This window comes from Papio anubis, unplaced genomic scaffold (genome assembly GCF_008728515.1).
Source record: "Papio anubis isolate 15944 unplaced genomic scaffold, Panubis1.0 scaffold165, whole genome shotgun sequence".
Classification (NCBI taxonomy): domain Eukaryota; kingdom Metazoa; phylum Chordata; class Mammalia; order Primates; family Cercopithecidae; genus Papio; species Papio anubis.
The window spans coordinates 85,664-106,543 of record NW_022161635.1 but is presented as its reverse complement, the minus strand read 5'-3'; the positions used below and the strand labels follow the sequence as shown (position 1 = coordinate 106,543).

General features: G+C 38.2%; 1 protein-coding gene across 3 annotated transcripts in view; it reads left to right on the top strand.

Annotated features, from left to right (window-relative positions):
* The window catches only part of LOC116272700 (probable phospholipid-transporting ATPase IM), a 144,223-nt gene that overhangs the window by 48,072 nt on the left and 75,271 nt on the right, over positions 1-20,880 (top strand). For 2 of the 3 annotated variants that reach the window (XM_031661464.1, XM_031661465.1), the window contains exons 4-6: positions 10,556-10,669; positions 13,319-13,417; positions 18,843-18,904. In XM_031661464.1, coding sequence (XP_031517324.1) covers positions 10,556-10,669; positions 13,319-13,417; positions 18,843-18,904 — 275 coding nt within the window. The remainder of the gene's footprint in view (positions 1-10,555; positions 10,670-13,318; positions 13,418-18,842; positions 18,905-20,880) is intronic. The other variant, XM_031661466.1, reaches the window with a different exon arrangement.

Sequence of the window (20,880 nt, the reverse complement as noted above, 5' to 3'; positions counted from 1 at the left end):
GGTCTAATTTTCAGACCTAATAAACAAAGAAATCCACCTGTACTAAGTTGTCCAAAGAATCCCCTGTAGTTCAGGAAATGGGCTTGAACAAGCCAGCTCCCACCTCAACTCAAAGAAATGCCCACTCTGAACATATAAGATCCCTAAAGCTCAGGCTGAGATGAATTTGTGGACCAAAGCTGAGGCCTGACTCCCTAGATCCCCAGCTGATTGAAAAGGAGGAGGCGTAGATGAGCTCTGGCCCAGCAGAGATAGGAGGCAAACAGATCATTAGCGATGCCCCAGGGAAGTCCCACTGAAACACAATTTTTGCTTTCTTTTATTTTTCTCTTTTGTATGTCTTCTTCTTTTCTCTCTGGAGAAGGCATATACTAGGTCTTTTTCTCTCTCTCTTTCTGTCTGTATTTTCAGTCCTTTTTTAGATCTCACAAAAAGAAAGTAAACATTTTATTGCAACTATTTAAAATGTTATATGCCTCTAAACACCCTGGAGAAAAAAAAATAGTGTGATTAAATTAATCTCAGAGGGAAATTTAATTTGTTCCCCTGATAATTATCCAAAATTAGTTCTTTGTAGATAAATTACTATTCATAGGCCATTTACTAGCTGTAGAACTGTCTTTCAGACACTGGAACACTAAATTAAGGCTAGGGGGTAGAAAAGAGAATAAAGTTTGTGACACTGTCAGACAGATTTGCGTTGTGGGGAGACGGAGGCCTGAAAGCTTTCCTGGCCACTATCTCTGTTCCTAAGGTCTAGATGGAAAATGAGCTCCCTAGACAAGCCCAGCAATATTCTCCCTAGATTGAAAGGACTGGAAGTGACTGCTCCGGCTGATTGAATTAATGTGAGCCCTTCCCTGTGATTTAGTTTAGAGAGGTTCTGTTCTTCACCAGAGTAAAGGATGTCAGATGAGGGCCAGTAAGTCCATTAACCAAAAGGCAGTCTAGAGACTTCCTAGTTTCTGACTTGTTTCTCATGGAACACCATTTGGGACAACACAGGATTGTACAAGACTTGCTTTTATAGGCAACCCTCACAACTGTTCTAAACCTCAGTTTCCTCATCTGTAAAATGATGCTGAAATAGTCACAGCTCATTGGATTTTTTTGAGGACTGCCTGAGATGATGTACTTACAGTGTTCAGCATAGAACCTGGAGATGGAAGGAGGCAACACCATTATCTGGTGTCACTGTATGACCCAGAGAAGCCATGACATAGAAAGTCATATGTTCCCATTCTGTGCCCAAGTCTTGGTGAAACATGTTCTAAAAGGTGGAGGCACAGATGAGCTCCTTTGTCCATAACAGTGTTTAGTCCACAGTTTTCAAAGGTTTTGAGCATGTTCCTCACTTGTAAAAGTAAATTAAATCTGACTGAATGTGGTGGCTCATACCTGTAATCCCAGTGCTTTGAGAGGCCGAGGCGGGAGGATCTCTTGAGGCCAGGAGTTCGAGATCAGCCTGGGCAACATAGTGAGACCCTGTTTCGATAAAAAATTTTAAAAAAAGAAATTAATCTATATGTGTGTATACATATAGACAATGCATACATTGTACTATTAATATTTATATACGTGTATACACATATATGCATGTGTGTACTATATATTATTTTTACTATAGATAATGTGTATTGTCTTTGCTATAGGTATATATATACACATACACATACACATATATTATCTATAGTAATTAAACATTAGTAACATTAACATTTTTAGTTAAAATATACATGAAGTTCTTTTTTATTTTTGATAGCCCAAAGGATTCTTTTGGGCACCCAGGAAGCGAGCACCCTCTACGGGACACGTATTCCCACTGGTCTCACCAAGTAGGGTAATCTTGATACTGCATTAACCTGGAAAATCAAGCAAGAAGGCTTCCTGAGGGAGTCTTGGCAGGCAAGGTGCTCCTGCTCTATTCATTATTTTTGTCATAGCATTTGATGATCACCTCCTTAAATTGTGTCATCAGTTTACAAGTTTATTGTCTGCTTGTTCCTGCCTCTCTCTCCACAACTAACATACAAACTTACTCAATGAGGGGAGGGTCTTTGCTTAGTCATGTCTATAGCCCTGGCTCAATAACATTATTGCCTGACGTACAGAAGGACTTTAACAAAAATTAGTTGAATGAATGAATGAGTGTTGGGGGATATGTGCCCTCTGCTCTTTCCTTCCTCATACACGTTTTCTGCTCAAGTCTGGGAGCCCAGACTCAGGAGAACGTTAAGATGATGGTGGTGGTGGTGGTGATGATGAGTGTAGTCATTATTGATTGACACTCTCTGCAAAGCCTCTTCTGTGGTTGAGGCTTCCTCAGCAGAGTTCATAGAAGAGCACTGTTGTCTTTCCATTGCCCCTATCCTGGAAAGCTGTGGACTCTGCACCAGGCAACAGTCAGCTGATACTGAGGAGCCTCCAGGAGTTCTTCCTGGTATCAGTGAGGTACCAGATGTCTAATCTCCAGGTCCCATACAGGCATTCTTCTGAGATCTTTGCATAAACATGGGTGATTCACATATTTTCTGAGTGGTACAAATGCCTTTTGGCTACTTCCTCTTTTATGCCAGTAGTTTGTGGACACAATGCCTTTCTGTTTTTTATTTTATGGCTTAGAGATAATCTCTCCCTTATTAGTCAGGATTATTTCTGTCTCTGGAATCTGGATCGTACCATAAAAATACTGTATCTGCCTCCTTTTGTGGCAAGAAAAGCTAGATGTTTTCCCCTTCAAGCTCTGGAAAGTTACTTTTTATAGTTGTCATGATGTACAAATGTCTCATCAGATGTGGGATGATGATTTGATAGTGAGGAAACTGTGGTACTCATTGCAAAAGCTCCTGGGGCTTGTGGGACTCATAGACGTAGGCAGTGTCCCTGGACAACTACTGAGCTCATTTGGGTTTAAGCCTTCTGGGATGCATTCTTTAAGACAAACATAGAGATACAAGTAAGCTATTATTTAAAAAGCAAACTATTTATATGATCTTGCATATATTATGAATGCTCTTACCTAGTGTTTGGTTGGTGGAGAGTCAAAGAAAAACCAACTCAAATTGACTTAGTTTGAGTTGAATGAACAGATCATATAACTGAAAAGTCCAGAGATAGGGCTAGTCTCGGGAGAGGCTTGGTCTAGTTTCTTTCTCTGCATTTCTTGGCCCTGAATTTTTAGTGCAGTTTGTTCTTGGCAGCCTCCCCACTCATAGCCCCAAGTTGCTGTTAGTAATCTGTAGGGCTACTTGTTTCCAGATTGGAATGCAATAGGAAAGAGAAAGCTTACATTATCAGCAAATTTCAGAATTGACGTAGTTTATGTGCCAGTGTCTGAATTCCAAATTGTAATTAGGAGGGTGGGCCGTGTACTTGCCTTAAGCTAATTTGACCCTGGAATTATGGATGAGAGATGAATCTATACAGTTCAAGGGACTAAGGAACTTGGCACATTGTTTAGCTGATGGGGAGAGGAAATAGTCAAATGAATGTTACATATGTCATTAACAGGACTGAATTTAAAGTGCTGAGATTGGTTTTTGGTATATTTGGTAGTAGATGTGTCTCTTACTCTCAAGATACTAGGTTAGCGTCCATTACTGGTTATAATAGCCATTAGTGACATCCATTAATGTGTCTAGCTTTCTGTCTTTTGGACACATGGTGACTCTTTTGACCAATAAATTGTGAGCATTTGGGTTGAAGCATTACATATGAGAGTGGGACTCTTCAGAGCTTCTTTTTCCTCTGGTAATATACCTTGAAGCATTGAAGATGGTGGGTGGTCCATTATGAGTATCTGATGAGCAGACTCATGTTGGGCAAGTAGCATGAGCAATAAATAAACTCTTACTGGGTTAAGCCGTGAAGATTTTGGAGTTATTACTGTAGCATAGCCGGTTATCCTGACTAGTACATTGCATTTATTGATACAGTTGAATTATTTGGGGGTCGCTCACAAAAATGCTATATTTGCATAATTCTTTCAATTTAGCAGAAATGCTTTTACGTCTATGCTCTCATTTCCATGATAGTTCTATAAATATATGAGAAATGTTGTTAGTTCCATTTTGCCAGTGGAAAATTGAGGCAATCTCCCAAATGCTTCAAATGTTTGTTAATATAACAGAGTTTGTTATTTTCTATTTGCTTTGTTTACTTAAGCAATACACTTACTTTGTATGTATAATGAGGATCTCTAGAAAAAATAATACTTCCCATTTTATTAATATTTTATTTGGTAGCCCATCTCTGAAAAATTTGTCATTTTTACTTCATTTTCTTTACTTTATTCCCCACCTTCGCTCCCGCCCCCGCCCCCCACCAAGTAGTAAATGTTGGAAATACAAAGGACTTTGGCCATTGTGCTTGGGTTGAAAGCTAAAGTAAGGGAGTAGTTATGCATACTATTTGTCTGCGTTGAGCTTTGTTAGGGGCCAAGAGAATCACTCTTGAGGGGAACTGAAAGAGAATCCAAGGAAGCTGTAAGCATGCATCAGGCAATAGAACAAGGGCTGTGCCTGAAGGGCTTGACTAGAGAAGAAAAGATAAATATACTGAATTTTCTTTGGTAAGAAAGTGGCAGCAGGCTTGAAATGCAGACTGCAAGAGAGAGCAAGGGCAGATTACTCTGAAAGCAGAAGAGGTAACTGCTTTGCAATGAACTGGAGCAGCACAGAGGTGAAGTGCGTAGGCTTGGAGCAGAATGTCTATTACTAGATACAAATCCTGGCTCTACCACCACTTACAAGCTGTATCACCTTGTGTAAGTTACTTAATCTCTCTGAACCTTGGATTTCCCTTCTACAGAATGGAAATAATAGTACCTACTTCATAAGGATGATGTGAGGATAAGATGAGCTATAAAATGTAAAACTCTTAGAACAGCACACATAGTAAGAGCTTGACAAATGTCAATTATTATTACTATTCATGATCATGCCTTCTGCCACCACCCTGATGCAAGCTGTGCATCATCTCTCACCTGGACTAATTCAAAGACCTCCTCATTGCTCTTTTCATATCTGCTCTTGTGTCACCACTGATTTGTTCTCCACTTAGCTAGGGTGATATTTTAAAATAAAAATCTCAACAAGTTACTTCTTTGCCTAAGACGTTTCAGTAATTCCCCCTTCACTTATGATTTTGGTCTTTATTAGTCTTTATAATAAAGACTCTTTTGGTCTTGATAATAAGGACTAAAATCCTTAGTATGTATTCTGAGGAACTACTCCATCTAGCCTGTTTGTGCCGACCTGTGCAGTCCAGCCTCGTAGGCCCTCTTCTAGATCCCCAAGTGTACCACCTTTTGCTCACCTAAGGGCCTTTGCATTAAAATATTTTAGAGAAGCAATGACGTTGCCTTCCAGGTGGAGGGTTCTCTACTGGTGTGACACTTCTCTCCCAACTCCATTACCCACTCTGCCACATATGTGATGAAATCATTGACCGGATGGGCCAATCTTGAAGGAATAATGGGCCTCAGCTCATCTTTGCCCTTCTCCCTCGTGGAAGCACATTTTCCACAGGGAACAGGTGCTTCCTCACGTTCATTTATGGGGAGGCATTTTCCCACTATGTGGGATCATGCCCTGGTCTGGCATCACCTGTGACTGTGAGCCCAAGCCTACTTCATCGTGGAATCTATGAACCTTCCTCCTCACTAACAAGCTAATGCCATGGCCTCTAGTTTGGCTTTTACCGGCACCAAAGAGGCTTCGTGGAGTCTCCTCCTTTTCTTCTGGATTGGGAAGTTTCTAGTCATTCATGGTGGGAAAGTACTTCCGAAAGGATAGTGGTGAAGATCTTTCTGTGCCTTATTATGAAATGAATTGGACTCAGATTGGACTGTAGGCCCATAGCCTATGAAATGACTAAATATTAATGTGCCTGATTTAAGGTCTTACCAATACAGTACTCATATGCTTGGACAGGGCAGTGGAAATGGAAGCGTGTTTTGCTTTTGGTTGAAAAACAAAGAAAAGTAGACTGGCCCAGAGATTTTCCAGGAGGGGGAGCCCTTGTTCCTTGTTCCCATTCAAAGCTGTGAGGGTTTGCATCATCTGTGACTAAGTTACAACAGAACAAAAACAATCATTGCTATATGTCAAGCTAAGCAAATAGGAGAATATTGTCATAATTTCTGTTTGGCATTATTACTTTATCCCACAGAATTAACTCTTTACCTATATGGAACTCAGTTTTGTAGGAGAGTTTCTTTATAATTCCTACCGTGGTTTTGATGGTTATAGACATTGTATATGTCCTTTTGGCAAGATGCTAGGCTAACCTCTATTTTAGTTTTAAGTTAGAAGGAAAATATAAAACAGAATTAGGAATATGACCTCCTTATTTAACTGTATTTTCTCCTTAGCTTTAATCTTCCCCATTCTTTTCTCCAAGTCCTTTCTTTAGAGAAACATATGATTGACAGTACCCACACCCTATTTTGCAGTGTGTTAACTTCTTGAGTAGTTAACGTACTACAATACCATCATTATTAGCTTTCAGAACAGTTTTCAGTACATCAGTGCGCATCAGACCAACTAAGCTGGAAACTCTTCTCTTGACATCTCTTCTTATTTTCCCACAACTTGTAGCACAAAACTGGACACCTTGATTCCTGACAAATGTTGTATTAGTCTGTTTTCATGCTGCTAATAAAGACATACCTGAGACTGGGTAACTTATAAAGAAAAAAGGTTCAATTGATTCACAGTTCAGCATGACTGGGGAGGCCTAAGGAATCTTAGAGTCATGTTGGAAGGGGAAGCAAACACGTCCTTCTTCACATGGAGGCAGCAAGGAGAAGTGCTGAGCGAAAGAGGGGAAAGCCCCTTATAAAACCATCAGATCTCGTGAGAACTCACTCACTATTGTGAGAATAACAGCATCGGGGTAACCACCCTAATGATTCAGTTACCTCCCATCGGGTCCCTCCTATGACATGTGTGGATTATGGGAACTATAATTCAAGATGAGATTTGGGTAGGGACACAGCCAAACCATATCAAATGTTAAAAATGGTCATTTAACAGATGACCGGATTTTAAAAAAACAGATAGGAGTGATGGCTAGGAACCAGGGTAGGTTCACCTAAAACAAGTTACCCCAAACTAACCTAATTCAAAAAATATTATTCTGGGCATGTTGATTCTGAATTTCAGTAATATTTTTCACCCCAAATTTCTCATGTTATTTTTGTGGATAGGATAGAATTAAGCCTCAAAGAATATAGTTATATGACTTTACAAATGGTTAAATGAAACATATTTAATATGTTTTATATAATACCTGAAAAAAGTATTAACATTAATTTGTAGAGAGATCTCTGGTAGTTTGCCATAGCTTTATTGGTTTAATTAAAAAAAATTTTTGGTACATTTAGCCTTTTTAAAAAATGTGTATTTGCCTACAGCTTTAGAAGAATATATAAAAGGCATGTGTTTGAAATTTTCTGATGACACAAAGCTGGGAGGAATATCTAATGCTTTAGATAGTACACTCAAGATTAATTTTTTTTTCATTAGGCTGGTGTAATAGGAAATATGAAAGATGTTATACAGAAATATTTTAAAAACCAACTATAAATGTATAGGAAGGGAAACATGATTTAATAGTGATTTATGTAGCAAAGATCTAGGAATTTTTGTTGATTAAAACTTAATATGAAGACATAGTGAGACACAATTGCCAGAATGCCAATGAAATCTTTGGACATGTCAATATAATAGTTCAGAACACAGAACATCAAAGTCCTTACTATATATAGACTTGTTGAGGCTGCTCTGCAGTTGTGTTTGGTTCTGGGCATCATGTTGTAAGAGAGATGCAGAGAAGCTGGGATGGATCCAGAAGAGCCTGACTGGGAAGAAATGCCTGTAAAATAAATCATGGAGAATAGTTGAAAGGTTTGGGAATGTCCAAGTCAGCATAAGTATTTATGGGAGTCCTATGAGTGGTTTTCAAGTATTTGAAGGTTATCAACATAGAAAGGCCTTAGACTTGGTCTAGGTGACCCCAGGAATGGAATTTGCTATGTGGCAATAAGACACGTCTCAAAAGAAGACATACATGTGGCCAACAAATATATGAAAAAATGCTAAATATCACTAATCATTAAAGAAATGCAAATCAAAACCACAATGAGATACTATCTCACACCAGTCAGAATGGCCATTATTAAAAAGTAAATAAAATAAAATAAAATAACAGATGTTGGTGAGGTTGCAGAGAAAAAGGAATGCTTATACACTGTTGATAGGAGTGTAAATAAGTTCAGCCATTATGGAAAATAGTGTGGCGATTCCTCAAAGAACCTAAAACAGAACTAGTATTTGACCCAGCAATCCAATTACTGGGTATACACCCAATGGAAAATAAATCGTTCTACCAGAAAGACACATGCACTTGTATGTTCATTACAGCACTATTTACAATAGCAAAGACATGGAGTCAACCTAGATGCCCATCAATGGTGGACTGGATAAAGAAAACGTGGTACCTATACACCATGCAATACTACACAGGCATAAAAAAAGAATGAAACATGTCTTTTGCAGCAGCGTGGGTGTGGCTGGAGGCCATTATCTGAAGTGAATTAACACAGGATCACAAAACCAAAGACTGCAAGTTCTCACTTATGAGTGGGGTTAAACAATGGGTACTCATGGACGTATACAGTAGCAATAGACACTGGGGATTACTAGAGTGAGGAGAGTGGAAGGGTGGGAGTAATGGTTGAAAAACTACCTACTGGATACTGATGCTTGTTACCAGGGAGAGTGGATGTCCCAGCTCTTGTCTAACTTGGAAGAAAGATTTCAACCAAGAGACAGTAGGAAGACAGTGAAAAATGTTATTGAAAAGAAATATAGTGTAAAGAGCTTATTGTAGGAAAAAATGGGTACACCTCAAAGGAGGAGTGGGATGATCCTGTGCGAAAACAGTTCCAAAGGTTCTGCGCAGGAAGCTTTATCATGTTGGACTTTTTCTGCAAATTACTGCCCCTGTCTCAAGTCTCCACCTTTCTCCTTTGCCTCATTTTTCCCGCTCCTGCCTTAACTCCTCACCTAGGCTTGTGGGACCCTCCCTTACTGTTGGTTAATGTGCATGTATGGGCTGGTGATCAATACAAATCCTGTCTGATGGTGGCCCTGCTCATTGCTATCATCCTAGAAAGGTTGTATAGTGGTCAAATCTATACCTGTTGGGCCCGCATATCTCTTTGGAATTTCCTTATCTGTCCTAATTTGTACTTGTGGTGCCAGGTTTCTCTTGGTAATGTCCCTTTGCCCGTCTTTTTCCTTTTTTTTTTGGAGGAGTCTTGCTCCATCACCCAGGCTGGAGTGCAGTGGTGCAATCCCGGCTCACTGTGACCTCTGCCTCCTGGGTTCAAGTGATTCTCCTGCCTCAGCCTCCTGAGTAGCTGGGACTACAGGCGTACACCACCATGCCTGGCTAATTTTTGTATTTTTATCATGTTGGCCATTCTGGTCTCGAACTCCTGACCTCAGGTGATCCACCCACCTCTGCCTCCCAAAATGCTGGGATTACAGGTGTGAGCCATTGTGCCTGGCCCCCTTTGCCCTTCTTATTAGCATGTCGCTAACGACATTCTGACATTTTAACTGCAGAATGAATGATTATTGGAGTGTCTTAAGAGGCATTCTGTGGTGTTTCTTTCTGTATGGCTACCTCCTCTCTCTCCTACCCACATACGATTAAGTGCTCCCAACCCCCACAAGCATTAGAGATGGCATTAATTTGCAAATTTTGGGTGGTCCCTCAGGTGTGAGCCTTCCCAGAGATTTCCTTTCCCAGGAGCTCCCCTCCTGTTCATGTCTAGCCCTCTACCCACTCTAACATGCTCTTTACCTGGTGACAGGATCATTCATACACCAAACCTCAGTGACACATAGTTCTCTCATGTGACAATCCTGCACACATGCCCCTGAACCTAAAATAAAATTGGAAAAAAAATAGTTGTTAAAATTAAAAAAAGAAGTTACAGGGAGGCAGATTTGAATTTCTCATAATAAGGACCATTCTAGCAATTCCCATTCTGAAATGGGGACAGGCTGCCTTGTGAGGCAGTCAGTTTCCCATCACAGGAGACCTTCTAAGAAAGACCTAGGAGCCCCTTGTCAGAGGTATCTAAAGGGGTCATGCTTTGGGAAGGTGGACCAGATGATTTCTGAAGTTCCCTCCTGCCTTGCAAGCCCCAACAGGAAGGAACTCAGTACCTGCATACAGTAGGTACTCAAGCAATGACTGCCAAATAGTTGAGTGCCTGACTCAAAAATCTCAGGGGTAGACTTTTGCATTTGATACATATTTTGTCACAGGTGAGTTTATGGCATGGACCAGTAATTTCACCTAGTATCAGGAGCATATCATCTTGGGGAAAATGAAGGCTTTGAGTCATACAGAGTTGAAATTTCCTAGATAACTGGCTTATCTTTCTTACTCTGGCTCAGGCTTGTAGGTTTTAGAGCTGTTTCTGATAATGAGCAATGCCTTGCCCCAAACTAACATGATGGTATTTCTTTTTCAGGATAATCGTATCCACACATCGAAATATAATATTCTCACCTTCTTGCCAATTAATTTATTTGAACAGTTCCAAAGAGTGGCAAATGCCTATTTTCTTTGCCTTCTGATTTTACAGGTAATATTTAGGTTGTATTTCTTTATTATCTGTTTGTTTGAAGTATTCATATACTTTTAAAAAGTAGGTCAATTTACTTAGCTAAATGTTCGTGATTAGATAAAATCATCCTTTATCAGATTTTTAATCTTGTTGTTGCTGTTTCTCTTCACAAACGTGGGAGGGGTAGGAATGGTTAAAAAGTAGTACATTCATCATTTTAAACACTGAGGTCACTTTAAAACACAGCCTTGCACTTTATTTGAACCAAACCAGAGCCTAATAATTACTGTTCATAGCCTCCCTCCTTTCTTTATCTCCCTCTCACATCTACAGGGTGGGGATTGCCAGAATTGAGGCAAAGAGTCTTAGCTGACTAAGACTGAGTAAGTTGTGGAGCTTAATTTTGCACATTTAATTTTCATTTAAGAACAGTGACATATTTTTAATATATGTAAAGTAAGTGATGATGCTATATGTTATTTCGCTGTAGGGTGACTACTTTTACAGTTTTGAATGGTTAATTGGTAGTTAATAACCTTTGCTTTTTCTCCTGTCTGACTAAAATTTGCCCTTAAATGAAATTTCAACTTTTATGGATATTTTGGGAAGGAAAAAATATAAATCAAAGAAACTACATATATACTATACACATACATACTGTACACACACATAAATAGTTCATGTTAGCCAGTTATTTACCTAGTATTTATGTTAGCGTACTTTAACCAGATCAAACTGGTAGGTCGAGAATGGCTAAGAAGTAAGAAGATGGATTAGATTAATAGATTTGAGTACTGTTTTCTCTTTAATTGAATATCTATTTAAAAATCTTTATGTTTTGAGTGACAGAAATCTTAGTTTAAGCAAAAGACGAATATATTCATGGGTATCTCATTTCAAGTATTACTGGATTCATGGGCACAGTTTCATCAGGATGTGGCTTCTCTTCTCTGTTTTTTTTTTTTTTTTTTTAACACATTGACCTTTCTTAGGTAGGCCCTTTCTACTTGGTGGCCCTGACAGCTTCCTAGTTCCAACTCAAGTCAGAGCGATAGAGAGAGCAGGGAGGGGAGGGGGAAGCGGAGAGAGAGAGAGAGAGAACGAATGAGGGAATTACTTTTTCTGTTGCTCCAGCAAAAGTCTTGAGATTAGTTCTGACTGGAGCTATATCTTCATTCCTAAACCTGTTACTGTGGCTCAAGAGTTTGATTCAGTAATTGGCTTAACCAAGATCATATGCCAAACCCTGGATCCATGGTAGAATCAGTTTCCTAAAATTATGTGGACAGAAAGTGAGGGGATATGATGTTTCCCTAAGAAATAGGAGTATATTTGAGAAGAACTGGGTGCTGATCCGGAAAACAAAAGCCAACAATGAATAAACACCTTACTATTTATTGAAGAAAGCTTAGAGTCCAAGATTTCTCCTCCCACCTCTCCCCATGAAATCGTTTTTGGTTTCTTCAAGTAACACTTCACACCATTCCAGAATTTTGAATTCATTTCTCTAATGGCTTTCTCATTTGTGGCCAAAGGCTCTTCTTCATAGAATTTTATATATAGAAGGGAACTTTGGGATGGTTCAGTCTAACCTCTCCTTTCTTTATTGATGAAGAACTTAGACCCAGAGAGATTAGGTGGTAAGGCTTTCACTGTGAGTTGATGATGAACTAGGACTAGAATTTAGCTTTTCTGACACCAAGCTCAATATTTTTACTGCTACATCAGAGGCTTTTGAGTTTTTTTTTTTAAAGTCTTATGTAGAAGCTACTGTATAAAAATGGATTTAGAGTTGTTTTGATGGGGCCTGATCTTTAGCCACTGACCATCTCTACCCCATCCTTTCCTGCCTGATGGCCCTGAAGCAGCTCCAAAATGAATCCCATTTGAAACCACTTGTCTAAGAGATTTATGTCACTGTGTCTCTCTTATGTGGGTGGCTTTGGATGTATAGGCACAAGGGAATAGGCCTTGGAGTCCAAGAGACCTAGTTTCAAATTTTAACAGTATGTGATCTTGGCCCAGTTGCATGATCTCTTAGATTCTTCATTTATAAAATGGGGACATGATACCCAGGTCTGCAACATTTCCTGACTCCTGGTCACCATTCATAATGTAGTATTCTGTGTTGTGTACTGGGGGTGCTATTTATGTGGAATACAAACCTTCTGGGATTATACAAAAGCAATGCTAGTAAGAATCTAACTCAGTGAACTTTTCCGAGGATTAAATGACATAATAAATGGAAAGTACCTGGCACAGTGTCTGGTGCAAGGCAGATGTTCAAATAATCTCTCTGGGAATTGGTAAAAAGAGTAGTTAGTAAAATTATTAAAAGTTGAGATGAAAAGCTGAAAAAGATGGGTGAAATTTAACATATTGGAGAAGGTGATCATCTGTGAAAGATTTTAAGAAGCTTCTTCCCTTGCTATAAAAATTTCAGTTTTCGGTTAGGTAGTTTGAAAACAAGTTCAATAATACTTCTACTTTATGTGTCTTATAACCAAATACAAACACTTAAATTATTGAAAGTCAATCTTCATTTGTAAAAATAAGTCAATATAACCCCATTAATTTCTGCTAAGTCTTATAAAATTAAATGACACAATTTGGAAGATATATTTTCTAACTTTAAAAGCCCTAAACTATTTGGAATGTTTGTTTCAGCTAATTCCAGAAATCTCCTCCTTGACCTGGTTTACCACCATTGTGCCTTTGGTCTTGGTGATAACTATGACAGCTGTCAAAGATGCCACAGATGACTATGTGAGTATTTGCTCTTGAGCATTCTTGAGGTCTCAATTTCAGTTATGGCTTCTCAGAAATAGATAATGAAGATACATTTGAAATTTTGAATGAAGTTATTTTGGTCAATATCGTATAAAGCTATTTTGCTATTTGTTTGATGATTAATACAGGTACCATAGAACCAGAGCCTGTTTAAAAGCAAGAGGGTTTCAATAACTAGATTAACTTTCTTCTTTTATAGATGAGAAAACTAAAGCCTAGAAAGAGCTAATGATTTGCTAATAATATGACCAATTTGTGGAAGAGCAGAATTAGAAATCAACCTGCATTCACTCAGTGAAGTGTTACTTATTCTTTATCACGTCTTTGTTTAAATTGTGAGAGTTGGTAAATATTAGGTATTCTCATACATGCTTGTCGTTACATTAGAAGTTACAAAGTCAAATATAGTTGACCCTTGAATGATGTGGGGGTTAGGGACACCAATTCCCTGTGCAGTCAAAAATTCGTGTATAACTTTTGACTCCCTCAAAATCTTTACTAATAGCCTATTTGTTGGCCAGAAGCCTTACCAATAACATAAACAGTTGATTAACACATATTTTGTATATTTATTATGCACTGTATTCTTACAATAAAGTAAACTAGAGAAAAGAAAATGTTATTAAGAAAATTATAAGGAAGAGAAAATATATATGCTATTCATTAAGTGGAAGTGGATCATCATAAAGGTTTTCATTCTTGTCATCTTCATGTTTAGTAGGCTGAGGAGGAAGAGGAAGAGGAGTGATTGGTTTTACTGTCTCAGGGGTTGCAGAAGCAGAGGAAGGGGAAGCAGGAGAGCAGGCACACTCAATGTAGCCTTTAGAGAAAAAAAAATCTGTGTATAAGTGGACCTGTGCAGTTCAAATTTATGTTGTTCGAGGGTCAAGTGTAGCTTCAAAAGTCAGGAAACTAATGTAAATAAGTCAGGTATAAGGCAATAGATAGTTTTAAAGTCTGCATAACCCAAAGGAAGTAATTCTCAGTCAAAGACAAAACACAGTCTTGGGAAAACCAAACATTCTAAATCCAGACAAATTATATTTTCATCCTGAGTGATTACATGTGCCCCCTCAATAACCGTCTAAGCCAATGAGTTACAGGTTTATATTCCTAGCCCAAGTCACTCCTCTGAGCTCACACCTATATTTCCTGTTGCCTATTTTTAACCTATCTGTATCTTTAAAATGGTTTTCTTTTAGACAGCATATATAGTAGGGTAATAATTTTTAATAAAATCTGAAAATCTCTACCTTTCAATTGGAATATTTAACCTATTTATGTTAATATAATTATCATTATGATTAGGCCATCTATCATCTTGCTGTTGCTTTCTATATGCCCCATTGGCTCTTTGTTCTATTTTTCTCTGCCTACTTTTAGATTAATTGAGTATTTTTTTTTGTGATTCCATTTTATCTTTATTATTGGCTTAACAGACATACTTTTTCATGGTTGTTTTAGTCTGTAATAGTCTATCTCAAGTAATCCGGCTTCAGAACCCTGGCACTTACTCACCACACCCCTCTGTGCTAAGCTATGTGGATAATGCAAAAATGAAAGAGACACAGAAACTGAAGTTAAAAAAAGCTTAACATTCAATAGAGGGAGATGGGTCATGTACATGAATAACAATAATATGAGATAAAAATGGTGTGAAATTCATAATTTAAAAGAACCAAAGTGCTTTGGTTCTTTGAGGAAGGAAGATGACCTTCAGTAGCTAGATTGATAACAGAGGTGGGATATGTGAAAGAGAATTAGGGAAGACATTATGGAGAAAGTGGGAACCCGCTCCTGCTAAGAGTAGTTGAGTATGGTAAAGACATATGGGAAGATTTGTACTTATCAAGTTGGTTTATGTGATGTTTCCTCATAGTTATCTTACATATAATTTTTTGATAAATCAACAATTTGATGCAAGTCACTTTAAAATAGCACACATACACACAAATAATGTACTTGTCTTCATATATCATTTTTTAAAGAATACACAGGATACACTCTTCATTTCTTAATGAAATTTCTAGCCTATTTCATGGTTCACATTTTGACTATAACCTTTGAGGTTAGTTTTTTTTTTTTTTTTTTGAAACAGTCTCACTCTGTTACCCAGGCTGGAGTGCAGTGGCATGATCTTAGCTCACTGCACCTTCTGCCTCGCAGGTTCAAGCAATTCGCCTGCTTCAGCCTCCTGAGTAGCTGGGACTACAGGCATATGCTGCCACGCCTGGCTAATTTTTTGTGTTTTAGCAGAGATGGGGTTTCACTATGTTGGATTTTTTTTTTTTAATTTTAAATTTTTTTTTTTTGAGACGGAGTCTCGCTCTGTCACCCAAGCTGGAGTGCAGTGGTGCGACCTTGGCTCACTGCAACCTCTGCCTCCTGGGTTCAAGCAATTCTTCTGCCTCAGCCTCCTGAGTAGCTGGGACTATAGGCACGCACTACTACATCTGGCTAATTTTTTGTATTTTTAGTAGAGACGGGGTTTCACCGTGTTAGCCAAGATGGTCTCAATCTGACCTCGTGATCTGCCTGCCTTGGCCTCCCAAAGTCCTGGGATTACAGGCGTGAGCCACTGTGCCTGGCCCCGGATTTTTAACAAACACATAGGATCCATCCACACTGATGAGTAATATCACATTAAAGTGGTTAGCGTCGAATGTTCCTGGAGTTTACTGATTCCTGTGAGGTTGCCATTGTTCAAGGTACTTTGGGAGCTCTTCTTATAGAATTGTCTTCTGAAGGTCAGTGTACAAGGTAGTTGTATGACTTAATGGCTTCACAGCTTTGGAAACAAATGCTACTTCTCAGCCTAATCAAAAACCTTATCAACCAGACATGCTTTCTAAGAGTGGCTTTCTTATATTTCAAAACATAAGACATCTCATTATGTCTTTTCAAAGGACATAGAGCTCGATTCTCAAAGGATAGAGAACATTCTGGAGAACGGGCTATGAGCTCCAGAGGTAATTCTAAGAGAGGAAATTTCAACAATCATTTGAGCAATGGCATCTTTGGAGTAAATGTGTGGTTTTTCCATGTTATCTGATTTTTCAGGGAAATGGTACTCATTTAGATGTATGAGTTCCTACATATTGGCCTTAAAGGTCTTCATTATAGTCACACTTCATAGAAGAATAAATGGTAGAGTAGAAAGTATATTGGCTTTGGAGAAAGACACCTTACTACCCTACCACCTTACCTTACCATGTACTGACAGTTTGACATGAGGCAAATGACTTAACTTCTCAAACCTTTCCTTTTCTGTATAACATGGCCAATGACACCAGCACTGTTGGGAAGACAGAATGAGATGATATGGGTAAAGCATCAGGTATAGAACCTGACTCACAGGGAATACACAATGAATATAGCCCTCTACTCACTTTCTTTCCTGTGGAAGTTCCCCTCTATGACTTCATATTTATTTCTAGAGGAGAAATTGTCAATAATAGTCAGGCTGGGCTTGAAACTACCATTTCTAATCCTTCCAGGCTCCATCTACTCCAATATCAAGTCCTCTTGGTAAAACCTGAGCAGAAGTAGAAGTGGTTGCATCTCCCAGAGAGTGAACTGCTCAGCTTTTGGGGGATGAGCTGACTGGTCTTTTTCTGTGATGTTGAGCTGGTCAATTTAGGAGATTTACGTGACTAAACAAAAAGTCTCCTTTTGATTCCGTTGCAGTTAATGCTTGAATGTGCCTTCACTTTTGTGATGTTATGTGCCAGTTCATTAACTGGACACCTTCACCAGTCAGGGTCTTGGCAAAACACAGAAGTCACCCTGAAATTGGGTGGATTGGAGAGTTTAATAACGAAGGGATCATTTACAAAGGGTGTGGGCATGGAAAAGCAGCTATGACAGCAACATGGGTGGCAATACTACTAGAACTAAAGAGGCAAAGGAAGGAAGCAGTGACCAGACATGGAGATGTAGTTGAGGCCTGTTTGTAGCAGCTGTGGCCATCTGTGGAAGCAGCCATTGCTAACCCAGCTAGAAGAAAGCCAGGGGATAAATTCCCTCATTTCACTCTTCTCTGACCCTCGAATCTTCTGCCTGTACTGTCTGTTGGCCAAATCTTACCAGAAGTCAGAGGGCAACGACCACAGAGCCCAGCTTTTCATGGCACAGGGCAGAGTGAAGAATGCCATGTAGATATGGTGGAGGAGAGAATATTCAGCAACCCCTCCAAATTATGCACTCAGATCAAATAATGTTTCCATTTCTATTGTTCTACTGGTAGAAAGTTTTCATGTCAGTGGGTGACGTGACTTAATTTACTCCTTTACCAGTATTATAAACTATTTTTATGTTAACAAATGCTAAATAGCTTTGTTTTCTTATTTTTACTGGTAATATCTATTAACTTATACCTGCCATTCTGAGTTTGCACTGGGCATAGCATAATAGAAAGATTGGGATGGATTTGGGAATGCTGTAGGAAAAGGAAAAGAGCTGGTTGAAGCATTTTATATTTTGTGATTTTGACACAACATTTTGTATTTAAGAAAAAAAGAAATCATTCTGATGATTAAAATCTATGAAATCAAAGTTTCTGTCTCCTGAACAGACTACCCTATTCATCTGTGCATGTAGGCTAATTTGCTGAAATAACTGTATTATAGCCTATTACTAATGGTATTACCATTTTCTCTATATTACCTTTATTTCTCTTACAGCTACTACCTGATCATGACATTTCACATAGAAAGACTTACCTGAATGACTCCTAATTTATGAGCATAGTAGGGAGCTCTTAATAGATTCTTTCAAGCTATATAAGATACTTACATTACTGGAGTATACAATAAGAAATACAATCATTTGGACATAAATCACAAATCTGCACCAAATGTGTTTCAGTATTGGATTCTAATTTTTGTTTTAAATGCTCAGTACTTCATAAGATCACTGTTAACAATTAGAATTTCTGGAGAATAAAAATTCATGTTGTTACAAATAACTTCTTGACTTCAAAGAAATCCATAAAACAGAAAGAATGATGTTCTAATAAAGCATTGAGTACACATGGGAGAGAAATGGAAGTCCCATTCCTTGTTAAAGACATCAAAATTAATACATGGTTTTCTCTGAGACTATAAGGTACAGTAGAGAGCATATTGTCTTCTTAGAAGCAGCTAAACGTGTGCGGAGATTGGAAGAGTACGTGGCTAGCCCTGTTGTTTCATTGGTGACATCCAGAGTGTAATGTAGTGAGAAGGGTTTTGATTTAGATTTAGAACATGTAGAGCTGGGTTCACAGTAAGCCCAAACAGTGTCATCTTAGACCAATGACAGCACTGTTTAAGTGGATGAACTCAAAGTATTGCCAGTGTGCTTATTTGGGCTGACAAAGTACCTTGTAATGTATTTTCTCACAAACACTTTGATTTTTCAGTTTCGCCACAAGAGTGATAATCAAGTGAATAATCGGCAGTCTGAAGTGCTCATCGACAGCAAGTAAGACATACGTTCTTTGGGTTATTCTGAAAACTTCTAGGACCCTGAAACAGCTCTTGACAATTGGTGACATTCTCTTTTAATTAGATATATGATTCTTTTTGCCCTTTATTAAAAATTGAACTTTAATTCCATTTTATCTTCATGGCTTTCTTTTATGTTTAGCAAATGCTTCTGCTACCCACTCAACTTTGACTTCAGATTCCTTTGGAGTACCTTTTGTGGAACACAGACACCTCTTTGTCACTTTCCATTTCTAGATCCAATACTATTTAGAATTGGTGCATGTGGGGTTTTGTATGTGGCAGATGTTTCATGAGTGTGTGAATTATTTAATTTGGTAATTTCTGGGGAATATTGTAGAGAGACTTCTGACACGTTACTGTATCAAGTGATAGTGATAAGAATTTTGTATTCACTTGATAGTGGAATTTAGATGAGCCAACTACCATAGTACAAATTTTTCATTGCTTTTATATTCATCCATCGATGAAGAAAAAGTATTTTTGGGAACAGTACTAGAATCAGAAATGCTTTAAAAACACATGTGTTTATACACAAATGACAGCAAAAACACCTCCAGAAAACTTAGCAGAGGTAATTTTAAAACTTCTTTCCATAATTTCTTACTCTCTTTTTCACTGTCCACCTCCTTATTTTTTTGCTAATGATAACATGTGGCAAAGTAAATTTTAATGATGTACTTAAATCTGGCAGTCAATCACATCAGGCAATGATTTTGAATCATTTGTGTACTGTGAAGAATGTAATTTTTAAAGAGAAAATCATAAAACGAATTAACCATATGTGAGGGAAAATGCTAAAGATATCAAGAGGGGCTAGGTAGCCTAGGAAATCCATGGTGATATTGAAGTAATCTCTATAACTAAAATATTGACTGATTACTAATTACATAATGAATACCTACAGTTTTTCTTTTGACTTGTTTTAGAAAATGATATAAAAAGGACAGTGAAGAAAAATGATCTCAGTCTAAAACCATAGTTTTAGAGACAGAGCCTTGGAAAGTGTGATCCTGGTGTGACATGGATAAGCCATAAAGCTGCCTGGACCCCCATGGTTCAATTCCAGGTTAACGGGTTTTGAATCGTTGCCACCACAGTGTGGTGTTAAAAGTATGCATTTTGCACTGAGAGACTTAAATATGAGTTTTGTCCGTCTCTGAATAATTCTGTGGTCTTGGGAAAATTTTTAATCTCTGTAAACATTGGATTTCTCCTCTGTAAGGTGGGGTTATAATGGGTTCTCTCCCATGGATGGAGTTGCTGTGAAGGTTAAAGGAGTTCTGTAAAACGCTTGGCCCAGTGTCTTGTGTGTTGTTAGCATTCTCCATGTAGTCTTGTTACTTCTTTAAAAGGCTCTTTAGAAGACAGAGTGTGTGTGGTTTTGGGTAGTACTGCTGCATATCTTGACTTTCTCAAGTCTGAAAGTTCTGACTAGGTATTAGATCTGATGTTAATACGTTCCTTTCCCAAGGAACATCTAATCATCAGTCTCATTACTTTGAAGTCTCATCTTATATAAAGTGTGTTAAAAGTAAATACACTTACATAGTGAATTTGAACTAATAACTCTAGCATATCTTTTATTGTCTCTCAAATTACCGGTCAAAATACCTGGATTGTGATAGATGTTGGGGCCTCTATTTGGAGGCCATGAGATTAATCCAGTAACTTAGATATTCAGAAATTTGATGACTATATGTCTCCCACACATAGTGGCTATCATTATCATTATCATTTGAAATAGTGTTAGTGTACTTTCTTGTGGTTTTATTTAGCTTTTTGTTAATTCCTTGTGAGATAGTATGTCTTTATAACTCAATATGGTGTGATGTTTTGAAAAGCATTGTCGCTGATCCTGTAAAGTTGAATTGAGAATGGAACGGAGTATTTTTTAGGATTCAGTGAAAAATCAGGCAAAAATGTCCATTTGAGAGATTACCCACAACCTTG